This window comes from Panthera pardus, unplaced genomic scaffold (genome assembly GCF_024362965.1).
Source record: "Panthera pardus isolate Hobbes unplaced genomic scaffold, ASM2436296v1 HiC_scaffold_15, whole genome shotgun sequence".
Lineage (NCBI taxonomy): Eukaryota > Metazoa > Chordata > Mammalia > Carnivora > Felidae > Panthera > Panthera pardus.
In genome coordinates this window covers 60,669,965-60,682,799 of record NW_026526710.1, presented here as the reverse complement: position 1 = coordinate 60,682,799, position 12,835 = coordinate 60,669,965, and the positions used below count along the sequence as shown (strand labels likewise).

General features: G+C 40.4%; 1 protein-coding gene across 1 annotated transcript in view; it reads left to right on the top strand.

Moving 5' to 3' along the window:
• Positions 1-12,835, top strand: part of EPG5 (ectopic P-granules 5 autophagy tethering factor) — a 106,299-nt gene that overhangs the window by 28,673 nt on the left and 64,791 nt on the right. Inside the window, exons 11-16 of the mRNA XM_019464163.2 lie at positions 98-255; positions 1,379-1,533; positions 3,423-3,563; positions 8,563-8,727; positions 10,108-10,227; positions 10,854-11,113. Of these exons, the coding sequence (XP_019319708.2) occupies positions 98-255; positions 1,379-1,533; positions 3,423-3,563; positions 8,563-8,727; positions 10,108-10,227; positions 10,854-11,113 (999 nt within the window). The remainder of the gene's footprint in view (positions 1-97; positions 256-1,378; positions 1,534-3,422; positions 3,564-8,562; positions 8,728-10,107; positions 10,228-10,853; positions 11,114-12,835) is intronic.

The window sequence follows — 12,835 nt, the reverse complement described above, 5'->3', positions numbered from 1 at the left end:
TAAGAATTTGTTTTTTCTACCAGAGCAGGTCTGCCTGCTTTCTCAGTGTGGTGAGGTTGACTGATGGACGAAATTATTCCTACTCTTTAAAATGCAGACTTGGCATTTGGCTGTTTATGTCAGAGATGCCCTTTGGGACGCTGTCCGTCCAGATGCTCTGGAAGCTCTTCTACCTCATGCACCAGGTGGAGAGTGGGAATCTGGAGAAGCTCTGCGTCAGTCTCCCGCCTGCGGAGTGCAAGAGGCAGCTCCAAGGTACGGCCGGGCCACAGCAGGCAGCGGAGGTCTTTTCCTACCTGTGTGCCTTTCTCGTCGTGGCTTTATTCTTTTTATCTTGTAGAAGGACTAAGAGTATTTTACCCTGTGTACTCATAAGTAAAAATTTTGAAATTTGAAAGACGGCTGTATTGTTTTGACATACTAGAATGGTAATTCCAATTTTCATTATTCTTGAAATGCTCTGGGTGGTAACTTGATATGATCCCAGTTTGGGGAGGGGAAATGAAAATTGGGTTCTGAATGCCCCCAGGGAGTTATTTTGAAAATACAGGGCATTTGGTAGACTGCTTTTGATTTCTCAAAGGTGTAAACACGTGGAAAGAGTTGTAGGCTTATTGCCTTCTTCCCGTGAAACTTCCATCAGGGGAATACATTTTTTAAACGGTCTCTCTCTCTCTCTCTCTCTCTCTTTAAAATCTTTCCTCTATACCTTTTCTTTGTGGCATTCAGTCTTCTGTCATGGATCACAGAGCTGTTTGTCAATAGTGCTCCCTAGTGACAAAATGTAATATTGCTTCCACTGCATCCTCTGAGGAGTTGGTAAAACAGATCGTATACTGTTTATCACATTTACCAGTATTGCAGTCATGGTTATGACTCACTTCTTGCCCAAGATTTTCATTTATAAGGAAATCTCTTTTGTTTGGGATGCGTGCTGTGTTTGTGCAGGGCGCTTTGCTAGTCTTAGCCGTTTTCATTAGTCACATGGTTCATTGGCTGACAGTTACTGAGTAGTTTCACGTGTGCCTTTGAAAATGTCACACCTAGTGACAGTAGTCGTGCTTTGCAGTTGACAGACCCCTTCACTAGTGACTGGTCACTAGTGTCATTTAATCTTTAACAGCTGTTTAAAGCAGATGAAGAGACTGAGAATTGGAGATGTTAATGTCACCTCTGAGGCTACATTATACATAGAGTTGGAATTTCATCTGGTCTCCGGCTTTTTCCCGATGCCTGTAGATATCTATGCTGGAACAGAGACTTTTAAATATTTCTATATATCTTTTAATTTTATATCTTCTTTCTCTCTGGAAGAGTAATTAAATGTGGTCTATGTTCATTCTTCACCCATTTTAATTTTCTTGCCATGAACTTGCAGACCCAGAACATTTTGTGAACTTTGAGAAGTGTCTTTCTTCCATGAATAGCTCAGAAGAGATTTGCCTTCTAACGACATTTGCTCAGATGGCTCAGGCCAGAAGAACCAATGTGGATGAAGACTTCATAAAAATTATTGTTCTGGAGATATATGAGGTTAGAATATTAAGTTTTAGAAATCAGCTAAAAAATGCTTTTTTTTGGATTGTCCATGCGTTGATTCTTTGGGGATTGCTTTAAAAAAATTTCTTTTTTAACATCTATTTATTATTGAGAGACAGAAACATGGCATGAACATGGGAGGGGCAGAGAGAGAGGGAGACACAGAATCTGAAGCAGGCTCCAGGCTCCGAGCTGTCTGCACAGAGCCTGACGTGGGGCTCGAACTCACCAACCAGGAGATCATGACCTGAGCCTAAGTTGGATGCCTAACCGACTGAGCCACCCAGGCACCCCCTCTTTGGGGATTGCTTTAAAAAAAGTGACTAACTTGTATTGTCTGTACGTATGGAAAGAGATAGAGAATTAAAGGATTATCGTTTTGCTCTAAGGAATGTTGAAAATATGAATCATACTCATTCTATTTCCCCCTACTGTCTCTTGACATTTGATGCATGAGTTTCGGTGAGGAATAGGCATTCTGGCACAGCCTGACACTTGTGGTTTTAACAGTCTGTTGTCCCTCTGCCCTGTGTCACTGCCAATTACGCAGAAGCCTGGCTTCCAAGCCAATTTAAATGAGATGGTGGAAAGGATACTGATGCTACAGCCAGAAGACCTGGGTTTGTTTGAACTCTGTTAATAATTGCTCATCTCACAGCAGGAAAGACACCTCATCACTCTGGGTTCAGCTGCTTCATCTGTAAGATGACAGGCTGGGATGACATCCTTCACTGAGTCATCCCTAATGGAGGAAGAGAGTGGACTTTGGACCCCTGAGTATCTAGAGACAGAACCCAAAGTGGTTATCAAGATTTTTATTAGAGTTTTGTGTATTTTAAAAGATGTATATTTTCATTTTAGGTTGTCATGTATCTGTTTATCTTCATTAAAAAATATCTCTTCTAAACTATTCAAGTACACTTAAGTAAAATCATGTTTGAAGAAGATTCTCTGAATTTAACACCTTCTCCCCAGTACCCTGGTTTAAGAATGAATGAACTGGATGATCCAAAGTTCTTTTCCAGGGTCCAGCACTAGGCTATTCCTATACTTACTTGTGAGGTTAAGGCCTAAATGGGTCTGGAATTCCAGACTATTTTCATGGTATGAGAATATCGTGGGTGTGGAGGGAAGGTCTGTTCTCACATACAGTAAGTGACATTCTTAGGGTCTGTTGTGAAAGTAACACTTATGCTCTTGAATGTTTCAAGGGTTTGGCCAGTACTCACAGTAAAAATTACACTGTGTATTACATTTTGCTTTTGTGTTCCTGTGTGTGTGTGTGTGTGTGTGTGTGTGTGTGTGTATGTGTGAAACTGAAGCAATACTTAATCTTACTGAGATGCACCCTCACAATTTTCTATTCTATTCTGTTATTTTTCTGTTCTATTCCATTGTATTTTTTAAAAAAAGAAATGTGCTTGCCATTGGCATCAGTGGATTATAACCTGTACTTTGGAATATGTTAAGAGGAGTTGATAAACATTGATATTTTAGAAGCTCGTGTAGTTAGGGATTTTATTTTATAGCAGACAATAGGTATTTCTATGAAATGCATTCTGGTTTTCATCATTTTGGAAATTTTCTCAAATTTAGAAAGTTTTTACACCAAAGGGGTATAGCTACAGACAGGCTTTGGGATATACTTCCTGAACCCAGTGCTTGAAGTCATTACATAGGTGCCTTTCCCTCTCCTCCTGACTCAGCCTCAGGTAGACAGGTAGCTCTCTGTAGTTCTAACATCTTTTTGAACATGGCGTGACCCAAGGCTCAGTGTGAGGCTCTTTCTCTTTTACTTGAAAACATCCTGCATTAAGGAACTGTGTTTTGACTGATAATTGATGGGTATTGAAAGTGCCATCTCCACCTCCTCCCACTTTTAGGTATCTTATGTCACCCTGTCCACCAGAGAGACTTTTTCAAAGGTTGGTCGAGAGCTCTTAGGGGCCATCACAGCTGTTCACCCTGAGATAATTTCTGTCCTTTTGGATAGAGTTCAAGACACCATTGACCAGGTTGGAATGGTAAGAGCACTTAATTTGTTTGTATGTTTTGCTTTTTTTGTTCTGTTATCCTGGAGTAATGGAGCAATGAGAAAAATAATCAGGTTGTTGGGGAATGACTGAGTGACAGGCGCAGCAGGATGAAGACAACGTGTACTGTGTCCTGGGCCCTGCCATTCACTGTGCCTGCTTGGGGTTAGCGGCTTCTTACAAAAAGCTGTGATTCTCTTTAATCTCCTCAAAGTGACTTTGTACCTCCCTCAATAACAGGTTTTTGTTATCTTTTCTTTTTTCTTTTTTCTTGTTTTGAGAGAGGGCTCGCATGCACACATGCACGCATGGGAGAGGGGCAGAGGGAGAGGGAGAGTGAAAATCTTAAAGCGGGCTGCACACTCAGCGTGGAGCCCAACGCAGGGCTCGATCTCATGACCCTGAGATCATGACCTGAACTGAAATCAAGAGTTGGGATGTTTAATCGGTCGACTGAGCCACCCAGACATCCCTCAATAACAGGCTTTTCTTTTAAGTACAGTCTATATAGTTAATAACAGTTTGTATTTCACAGTTTGTTTGGCTTTCGTAATTTTTATAGTTTATACTTGGAAGAAACAACTATGATTAAGAAGGCCCTGTTTACATAGGCCAAAAGCGAAAATAAAAGTGGTAATTTAAGTCAAACAAGATACATACAGTTTATTTCTGTCATTTGTCACAATCCCTTTTGTAGTCCGTTGATGTTAAAAACAGCTGGATTGTGACATAACTCACATACCATACAGTTCCCCTATTTAAAGCATGAAAGTTGGTGTGTTTTGTTTTTTCACAGAGTTGTGTAGCCATCACCACTCTCAATTTTAGAACAGTTTGATCACCTCAAAAAGAAACCACATACCCTTTAGCTATCACACTCTGTCCCTCCATCCCCTCCAGCCATAAGCCACCACTAATCTACTTTCTGTCTCTATAAATTTGACTGTTCTGGACGTTTTGTATTAATGGAATCATACAATATGTGGTCTGTGAGCGGCTTCTTTTACTTAGCATAGTTTTCGGGTTCATCCACATTGTAGCATGAGTCAGCACTTCACGACTTTTAATGGCCAAATATTCCATTGTATGGATGTACCATTTAAAAAATTTTTTAAAAATATTTATTTATTTTTGAAGGAGAGAGAGACAGAGCATGAGTGGGGGAGGGGCAGAGAGAGAGGCAGACACAGAATCCGAAGCAGGCTCCAGGCTCTGAGCTGTCAGCACAGAGCCCAACATGGGGCTCGAGCTCACAAACTGTGAGATCATGACCTGAGCCGAAGTCGGATGCTCAACTGACTGAGCCATCCAGGCGCCCCTGGATGTACCATTTTTTTTTTTTTAATTTTTTTTTTAACGTTTATTTATTTTTGAGACAGAGAGAGACAGAGCATGAACGGGGGAGGGTCAGAGAGAGAGGGAGACACAGAATCTGAAACAGGCTCCAGGCTCTGAGCAGTCAGCACAGAGCCCGATGCGGGGCTTGAACTCACGGACCGCGAGATCGTGACCTGAGCCAAAGTCGGACGCTCAACCGACTGAGCCACCCAGGCGCCCCCCCCCGGATGTACCATTTTAAAAAAACACACACTTACTGAAGATTTTCTTCATCATCTGTAATAACTGTTATATTGTGTGAGCTTTGCTAATGGCAGATAGTCCCGCATTGTAACTTGAAGAAGAGCATTTAAAGTGATAGTATTTTTCTGTATGGTATTTGCAGAGGCCCTTCATCTTGTAGTCACTGCATTGTCCCTGTAGGATGTATCACTGATAACTGTCATTGCTTCATTACATTCATAAGTGGGCAGATTCCGGGGAAAGATTGGTTTATGAGACACATTTTTTCTAAATGAAGAATAAATGATACGCTCTCTTTGGAAAAGTACATCGTACTTTTTTTTACATTAAAAAATTTAATCGTGGTAAATTATACACGACATAAAATATACCATCTTAACCCTTTTTAAATGTACGGTTCAGTGACATAAGTACATCCCCATTGTTTTGCTTGTTACCATTGCTGTCATCCAGCTACAGAACTCTTTCCATCTTGCAGAACTGGAGCTCTATACCTCTTAATCAGTAAGTCTGCATTCCCTCCACCCTCCACCCTCCACTCTCCACTCTCCACTCTCCACTCTCCAGTCCCTGGTAACAACATTCTACCTTCTCTCTGTCTAGAGTTTGGCTACTCTATGTACCTCGTGTAAATGAATCCACACAGTATTTGTCCTTTTGTGATTAGCTTATTTCATTTGACATATTGTCGTCGGTGTTCATGCATGTCGTAGCATGTGTCAGAATTTCCTTCTTTTTTAAGCCGGCATAATATTCTAGTGCATGTATAGACCACATTTTGTTTATCTGTTCATCTGTTGCTGGACACTCAGATTGCTTCTCCCTTCTGGCTGTTGTGAATAATGCTGCTGTGAATGTGAGCGTATAGCTGTCTCTTTGAGGCCCTGCTCTCCATTCTTTTGGGTATATACCCAGAAGTAGAGTTGTTGGAACATAGGGTAATTCCATTTTTCATTTTTGAGGCAGCACCATAGTGTTTTCATAGTGGCAGTAGTACTTTTTCTTTTTAATAAAAGCATTGTATCCCACCACGAAATGATATGATTTTATTGAGACGAAAGGGCTTTTATATTCAATATACGGGAGCATGTTTTTGGTTACTCCTTTTTGGGTGATTATCTAATGGAATGAGTTCTAAAGAAATACACAGTGGGTCGCAAGATTCTTTCGCTTTGGTTGAGCTCATCACCATTTTCTCTTAAGTGGCTGTCTGGTTTTGGCCACACTTACATTTTACATTTAATTTAATTTAATTTCCCATATGGATGAATTTTATTTCATTTCATTTATTTATTTTTAATATAATTTATTGTCAAGTTGGCTAACATACACCCACTTACATTTTAAATTTGCTCATAATACTTCTAGTAAACTGGCCCAGGGGTATGCTTGACTTTAAGTATAAAAATTGGAAGCATAATGTTTTTTAGAGCATATCTTCTAAAAGGTGCCTCCATTCTCTGTTTATACCTGTAGTTCCTTAATGCTTTGTGAACTTGCTGACGTTTTTGGAGGAACTTGTTCAAACCTTCTGTGCCTTCAGATGAATATGATGGCTTTGAATATTTTTGCTGTTACCTTGGGATAATCAGGAATTAGAACTAGCCCCAGAGCCTAGGAATGATCTGTGGGATCTAAACTGTCCTAGTTTTCAAACGTTGAACTGTTACTGCTTTCTGGAATAAAAGCCACTTGATCATCGTGTGTTATTCTTTGTATGTATCGATAGATTTATTTTGGTAATTTGTTTTTAATTAAAAAAAAATTTTTTTTGGCGTTTATTTACTCTTAAAGGAGAGAGATAGAACATGAGTGGGGGAGGGGCAGAGAGAGAGGAAGACACAGAATCAGAAGCAGGCTCCAAGGCTCTGAGCTGTCAGCACAGAGCCTGATGCGGGGCTTGAACTCACAGACTGCGAGATCATGACCTGAGCCAAAGTCGGACACTTAGCCGACTGAGCCACCCCGGCACCCCAGGAAAGGCTTCTTTAAAATTCATTCCTTCTACTGTTCTTTCCCATTTTGTTTTGCCTCTCATTGGGGGCAGTGCAGGAACCTGAAAAGTACTAGTATGCATGTTCTAGATCTGTGTTGTCCAATACAGTAGCCACTCGGTACATGCAACTGTAGAGTCCTTGAAAGGTGGCTAGTCCAAATTGAGATGTATTGTAAGTGTAAAGTACTCACTGGGTTTCAAAGATTTAGTGTGAACAAAAAGTATGTAGCATATCTCAATAGTTTTGTATAATGATCACATGTTGATAATGTATTGGACATATTAGATTAAATGAAATATATTAATTTCACTTGTTTTACTTTTAAAATATGTGGCTAGTAGAAAAATTAAAATTATGTATGTGGCTTACATTGTATTTCCATTGGATAGCACTGTTCTAGACAATATAAAATGAATTGCTCTTCTCATCAGTCTCCCTTAAAGCAAACTATTGAGTGACCCCAGATTTATCTTAATTTGCACACATCGATAGGTTATTCAAAAAGTGATGCTATAGACTTCTTGTAAACAGGATTTTAAAAACTTTTTATTATAGAATCTGTCAAATATATATAAAAGGGAGAATAGGAAATGAATCCCTGTGTACCCATCATCTACTTTCAACAGTTACCAACTCTTGGTTAATCTTATTTCATTTTTACCTCTGTTCACTCCTTGTCCCTCCTCCCCAGATTGCTTGGGAGCTAACAGAAATACCTTTTTAGATGCCAGGAAAGAAATAATAATTTTTTCACTGAAGTGTAGTTGACATGCAATATCATATTCATTTCAAGTGTACAACATAGTGATTTGGCGATGATATACTTTACGAAATGCTTACCACAATAAGTGTAGTTACCATCTGTCACTGTACAAAGTTACTACAGTGTCATTGACTGTAATTACTATACTGTACTTCTCATCGCTGTGATTTATTTATTTTATAACTGGAAGTTTGTACCAGTTTTACACTTTTAATCTCCTTTACCTTTTTCACCCATCCCCCTACTATCCTCCCCTCTTCTGCTCTGACAACTACCAGTTTTTTGTTTATTTAAATAATTATTTAAAGCGCTAAATCTTTTTGTAAAATGAATGACTGTTCCTCGTTTATTATGGCTTTAAATTTGGGTCTTGGTATGGTGGTTTTATTAAATGGAAGTATGCCAAATTATAAGTAATAAAAGATTGACCTTTACACAGGGTAGCAAAATGTGCTTTTGGTGTATTATTGGTTTTAATATTTATTTCATTTGGTTGTCCATGATGTCCATTTCATTTGTCTAAAAATCAAACAAGACCCCACTTCCTTTTGGAAAAAAAATTTTGCAAGCAGTTTAATAATATATTGTAGTAATTCAGGATTGTTCCTTAAGTTTTGATCTTAATTACCATCATTTTCTTTTAAATAAGGTTTCTTTATACTTGTTTAAAGAACTGCCTCTGTATCTCTGGCGACCTTCTGCCTCTGAGATAGCCGTGATTCGGGACTGGTTATTGAATTATAACCTGACAATGGTGAAGAATAAGTTGGCCTGTGTTATTCTAGAAGGACTGAATTGGGGATTTGGTGAACAGGTATGTGTATCAAAACCACTCTCTAGATACTGGAGGTTCTACACATCAATTTTAGAGAAACATTTCCTCAAAACATAAACATTTCTCAGTACTCAGTGATGGTAGTTTTTATTAATCATAGTTTATTAATGTTATTATTAATAGTTTTTATTATTAAGAGTTTGCTATGTATCATGTCTCTAAAGATGCCACGTCCATGATTTTGACCATTAAAACTTTCCTTCCTTTTTACTCTAGGCCTTACATGTTAGTTCCTAGGTCAAAATGTTTCAACATTTTAAAGGGAAAATGGGAGAGAACTCAGCCCTCTCTAACAGTCTGCCAGCTTTTTTTCTGAACAAATCATTTGGTTGTCATAGCCATCTTGTGTGTTTTGCACGAACTTGACCCCGTTGTACAGATGAGAAAACTGGAGCCAGGGAGCTTTTCTTCCAGAGTGTCCCTGACCACCTGGGTCTGCCCATGGGTACATCCGGGGCTTCCCACCCTCCAAGTGAGAGCTGTAGACCCCTCTTTTCCATCCTCGTGTTCTCTGACTTGTGAATAGAAGCCCCTAGTCCTCCCTCTCCTAGCAGGCTGCATGAACTTCCCTATGAGAGTCTCCATGATCCTTCGTTAGAGGATTCGTGAGAGGATTAGGGATATATTTCTTTATTTCTTTTTTTTTTTATTGTTTATTTGTTATTTATTTTTGAGAGAGAGTGCACAAGCCGGGGAGGGGCAGAGAGCGGGAGAGAGAGAATCCCAAGCAGGCTCCTTGCTGTCACTGTGGATCCCGACACGGGGCTCCATCTCACAGACTGTGAGGTCATGACCTGAGCCAAAATCAAGAGTTGGATGCTTAACCAGCTGAGCCACTCAGGTGCCCCAGGAATGTGTTTCTTCAGGTTGCAGAGGAAGATTGGATGGGAAATTCTATAGGCAACTTCAGGCTCCTAAAGGAATATTCTATTTGTGTTGTTGAGTATCTTCTATATTTTCACTGATGAGAAAATGAGGAAAGGGGATATAGACTTAATTTATTAAGTATCTTTTTGTTTAATAATAAACAAACATCTTCCCAGTTTGTGGCAGTGCCCTTAAACTTGTGACCTAAAGTCTTCATGGAGCTTCTAGGGTAGGAGTGGGGGAGTTACATTCAAAGATACCTTTTATATGAGGGTCCAGGATGACTCAGACTATTTAAGTACAACGTAATGGTTCTTTAAGATTTCCATGTTTTTTCCTGTTGTCACTTTAGAACTTCATTGTTAGGTGATGTAATTTTTGGAAAGTTGAGGATCCAAGATCCTTTTTTTACTATCCTTCCTAGTCCTTTTGTTCAAAGGTATGTTAAAAAAATCAAGATGGCATGTTTATGATGATTTTTCTCTTTAAAAGGGTACCCTTCATCTGGATCAAGCAGTCCATGCTGAAGTGGCTTTAATGATTCTTGAAGCGTACCAGAAATACCTTGCACAGAAGCCGTATGCTGGGCTTCTTTCTGAAAGTATGAAGCAGGTATTTCCTTCTTTATTATAAATGATTTGGGTGGATACAGCTACAGTATTTACCCTTAGGTTGCCTAAGAACATTTCTGGCAACTTAAGATACTGAAATTGAATTCTGTGGTTGGATGAAGATTTTTTTCTTTGAGAAGTGGCCTACATGTGACCATTTTAATACTGTGGCATTTGACTTGACCTGGAGCTGGCGTGTCCTGGCTCTGGAGAGCTGAATGTTAAATTTTCAGGAACTTTGCAAACTAGATTGTTGACCTGTTGGTAGCTTGAAACTGACCACGGTGGGAGTTTTCACACTGACAAAATTGACAAACCCTGTAAAGGATCTCCCACACTCCAACTGGTTGTTAAAACTTATTTATCATCACCCCATTAGTTGTGCACCAACTTTTGTATTATTACTCCTTTGCTTGTGCTGACTCATATCAGACGCACAAAGAGACTAGTGAGTAAGCAGAAGTGGTCAGTTGTGAGAAATTGCTGTAATTGCTGCAAACTGAGTACTGGTAAGTAGTGTGTCCTCTCTTTTGAGGACGTTGGTGATCACAAAAGCAGATGGGCGGGTGAGCTTACTGATTTAATTTGTATGTGACTAATGTGGTTTAAAATAAATAATTGTTTTAGGTTTCATATTTGGCCAGTATTGTTCGATATGGAGAGACACCTGAGACCTCATTTAACCAGTGGGCCTGGAACTTGATCTTGAGGTTAAAACTGCACAAAAATGATTATGGAATACAGCAGAATTGTCCAACTGTTCCCTTCTCCAGCACTGTGCCTGACATGACAGAGTCACCCACGTTTCATCCTCTCTTGAAGGCTGTTAAGGCGGGCATGCCCATCGGCTGTTATCTGGCCTTAGCTATGACGGCTCTGGGCCACAGGTACAGTGTTTGGGCTGAACCCCTAGGGTTGCTGAACCTTGTAGTCAGTGATTCTGGATTTCATTTTTCACATCCCAAGGTCTGAGGCCTCCATCAAACCTATCTAAGGGCAATCAGGACCAAATTATAAGCCTTATTAATGGCTTATGTAGGGGAAATGCTGCCCAAATTCATATAAGACAGATTTGTACCAGAAAATCATCTCATACATTACGGAGAGAGTATACCTGTCACCCAGAGGAGAATGTTCACGTTAGCGCTAGATGTTTTGTCTTCCTTGGAATAGTGACAATATAAAAATAATTAGTCGTCTCTACTGAATTTTGTTTAAAGTGATGGCAGCCCAACTTTGGCTTCTCAGTTAGAGGGCTAAACCTGCCCAGGGGAATGAAATGCCTGCTCAGGTCACGTGCTTCTCTGGTATGAGCCTAGAGCGATCTCTGTCTCTTCTACACTGAGTGGTAGTTTTCTGTTCAGTCTTCTCAGGGATCATGTGTGAGGTCCTAACCTCAGGAGCCGTGGTTGTCTTGTGTTACCATTTTATCCCAGTGCTGAAGGCTATAGCTGGTGCAATAAGTAACTGGTGCAGTAAGTAAATGAATGAATTCTTAGTTGGTTAAAAATCCTTTTTTTCCCCCCAGAGATCATTTTCCTACAGTGTATTAATTTTTTTTAGCCTCTTTTTTTCTAAAATTTCTTTCACCTACATGCTTTCTGGTTCTTTCATTGAGACTCACTTTTTAGCATCCCAATTTTAACATCTTGTTCCACATTACATATATTTTCAGTAGGATGCCAGTTGTGCTATTAGCTGTTTATGTTCAGCCTTGTGCCAAGAAGTGGGAGAGAGACAGGATTGTTAGTGGCCTTCAGGCTGTTGACAGTTTAGTGGAGATGGTAGATGGAATCAATTGGCAGCACTAAAGGCATGACCGTGGGCTGGATGAGAGGTGTAGAGCAGTGCTTCTCCGTTCTGGCTGCTCTTCAGAGTCACGTTTGGAGTGATTCTAAAGCTCCCTGTGCAGAGAAGAGTGTGAGAGTCCTGATCTAATTAGTCTGGGGCCGTTCTCCAGATTTTTCTGATGTACAGCCTGGATTGGGAACCACTCAAGAGTATGAGCAGGAGGAATTTAAAGGAAGGAGAGATCATTAGGGCAGGATGCCTGCGTGGAGGAGCTAAGCTTTGGAGAGGAGTCTTAAGTAGAGAAGGCGTCCGAGGCTAGGGGGCAGAGTGGTGATGCTCACCCTTGCCAGGTGACGGTGTTGAAGAGTCAGCCTCGGACCATCCACTCCCCCGCCCATAGCACCTGTGCGCTCTGAGCAGAGCCCTTACTGTATTGTAGTGTAATCGTCTCTCTCGCTCTTCTCATGCACTGTGTGCTCCTTGAAGGCAGGGGCATCGTCCTTTCATCAGTGTATCTCCAGAACTTGAACTAGTATATATTTGATTCAAGCATGAACGTGGGAAGGAGCACCAGGTGTCTGAGTGGGGAGGGGGAAGAGTGAGGAGTGATGAGGAAACACTCCTGACCGAAGCCCACGCTTCATGGTAGTGAACGGAGGTGATCAAGTAGGTCAGTAGGACTAGTGATGGACAGATTTGAAAGTCAGGTAAAAGAGGGTAGAAGTGACCCACTGGGACGAGGAGAGATCTTAATTAAGCACTTTGGGAGGCACTCTACATCTTTTCCAATAGCCCTCGTATCATTCTCAGGGTCCTGT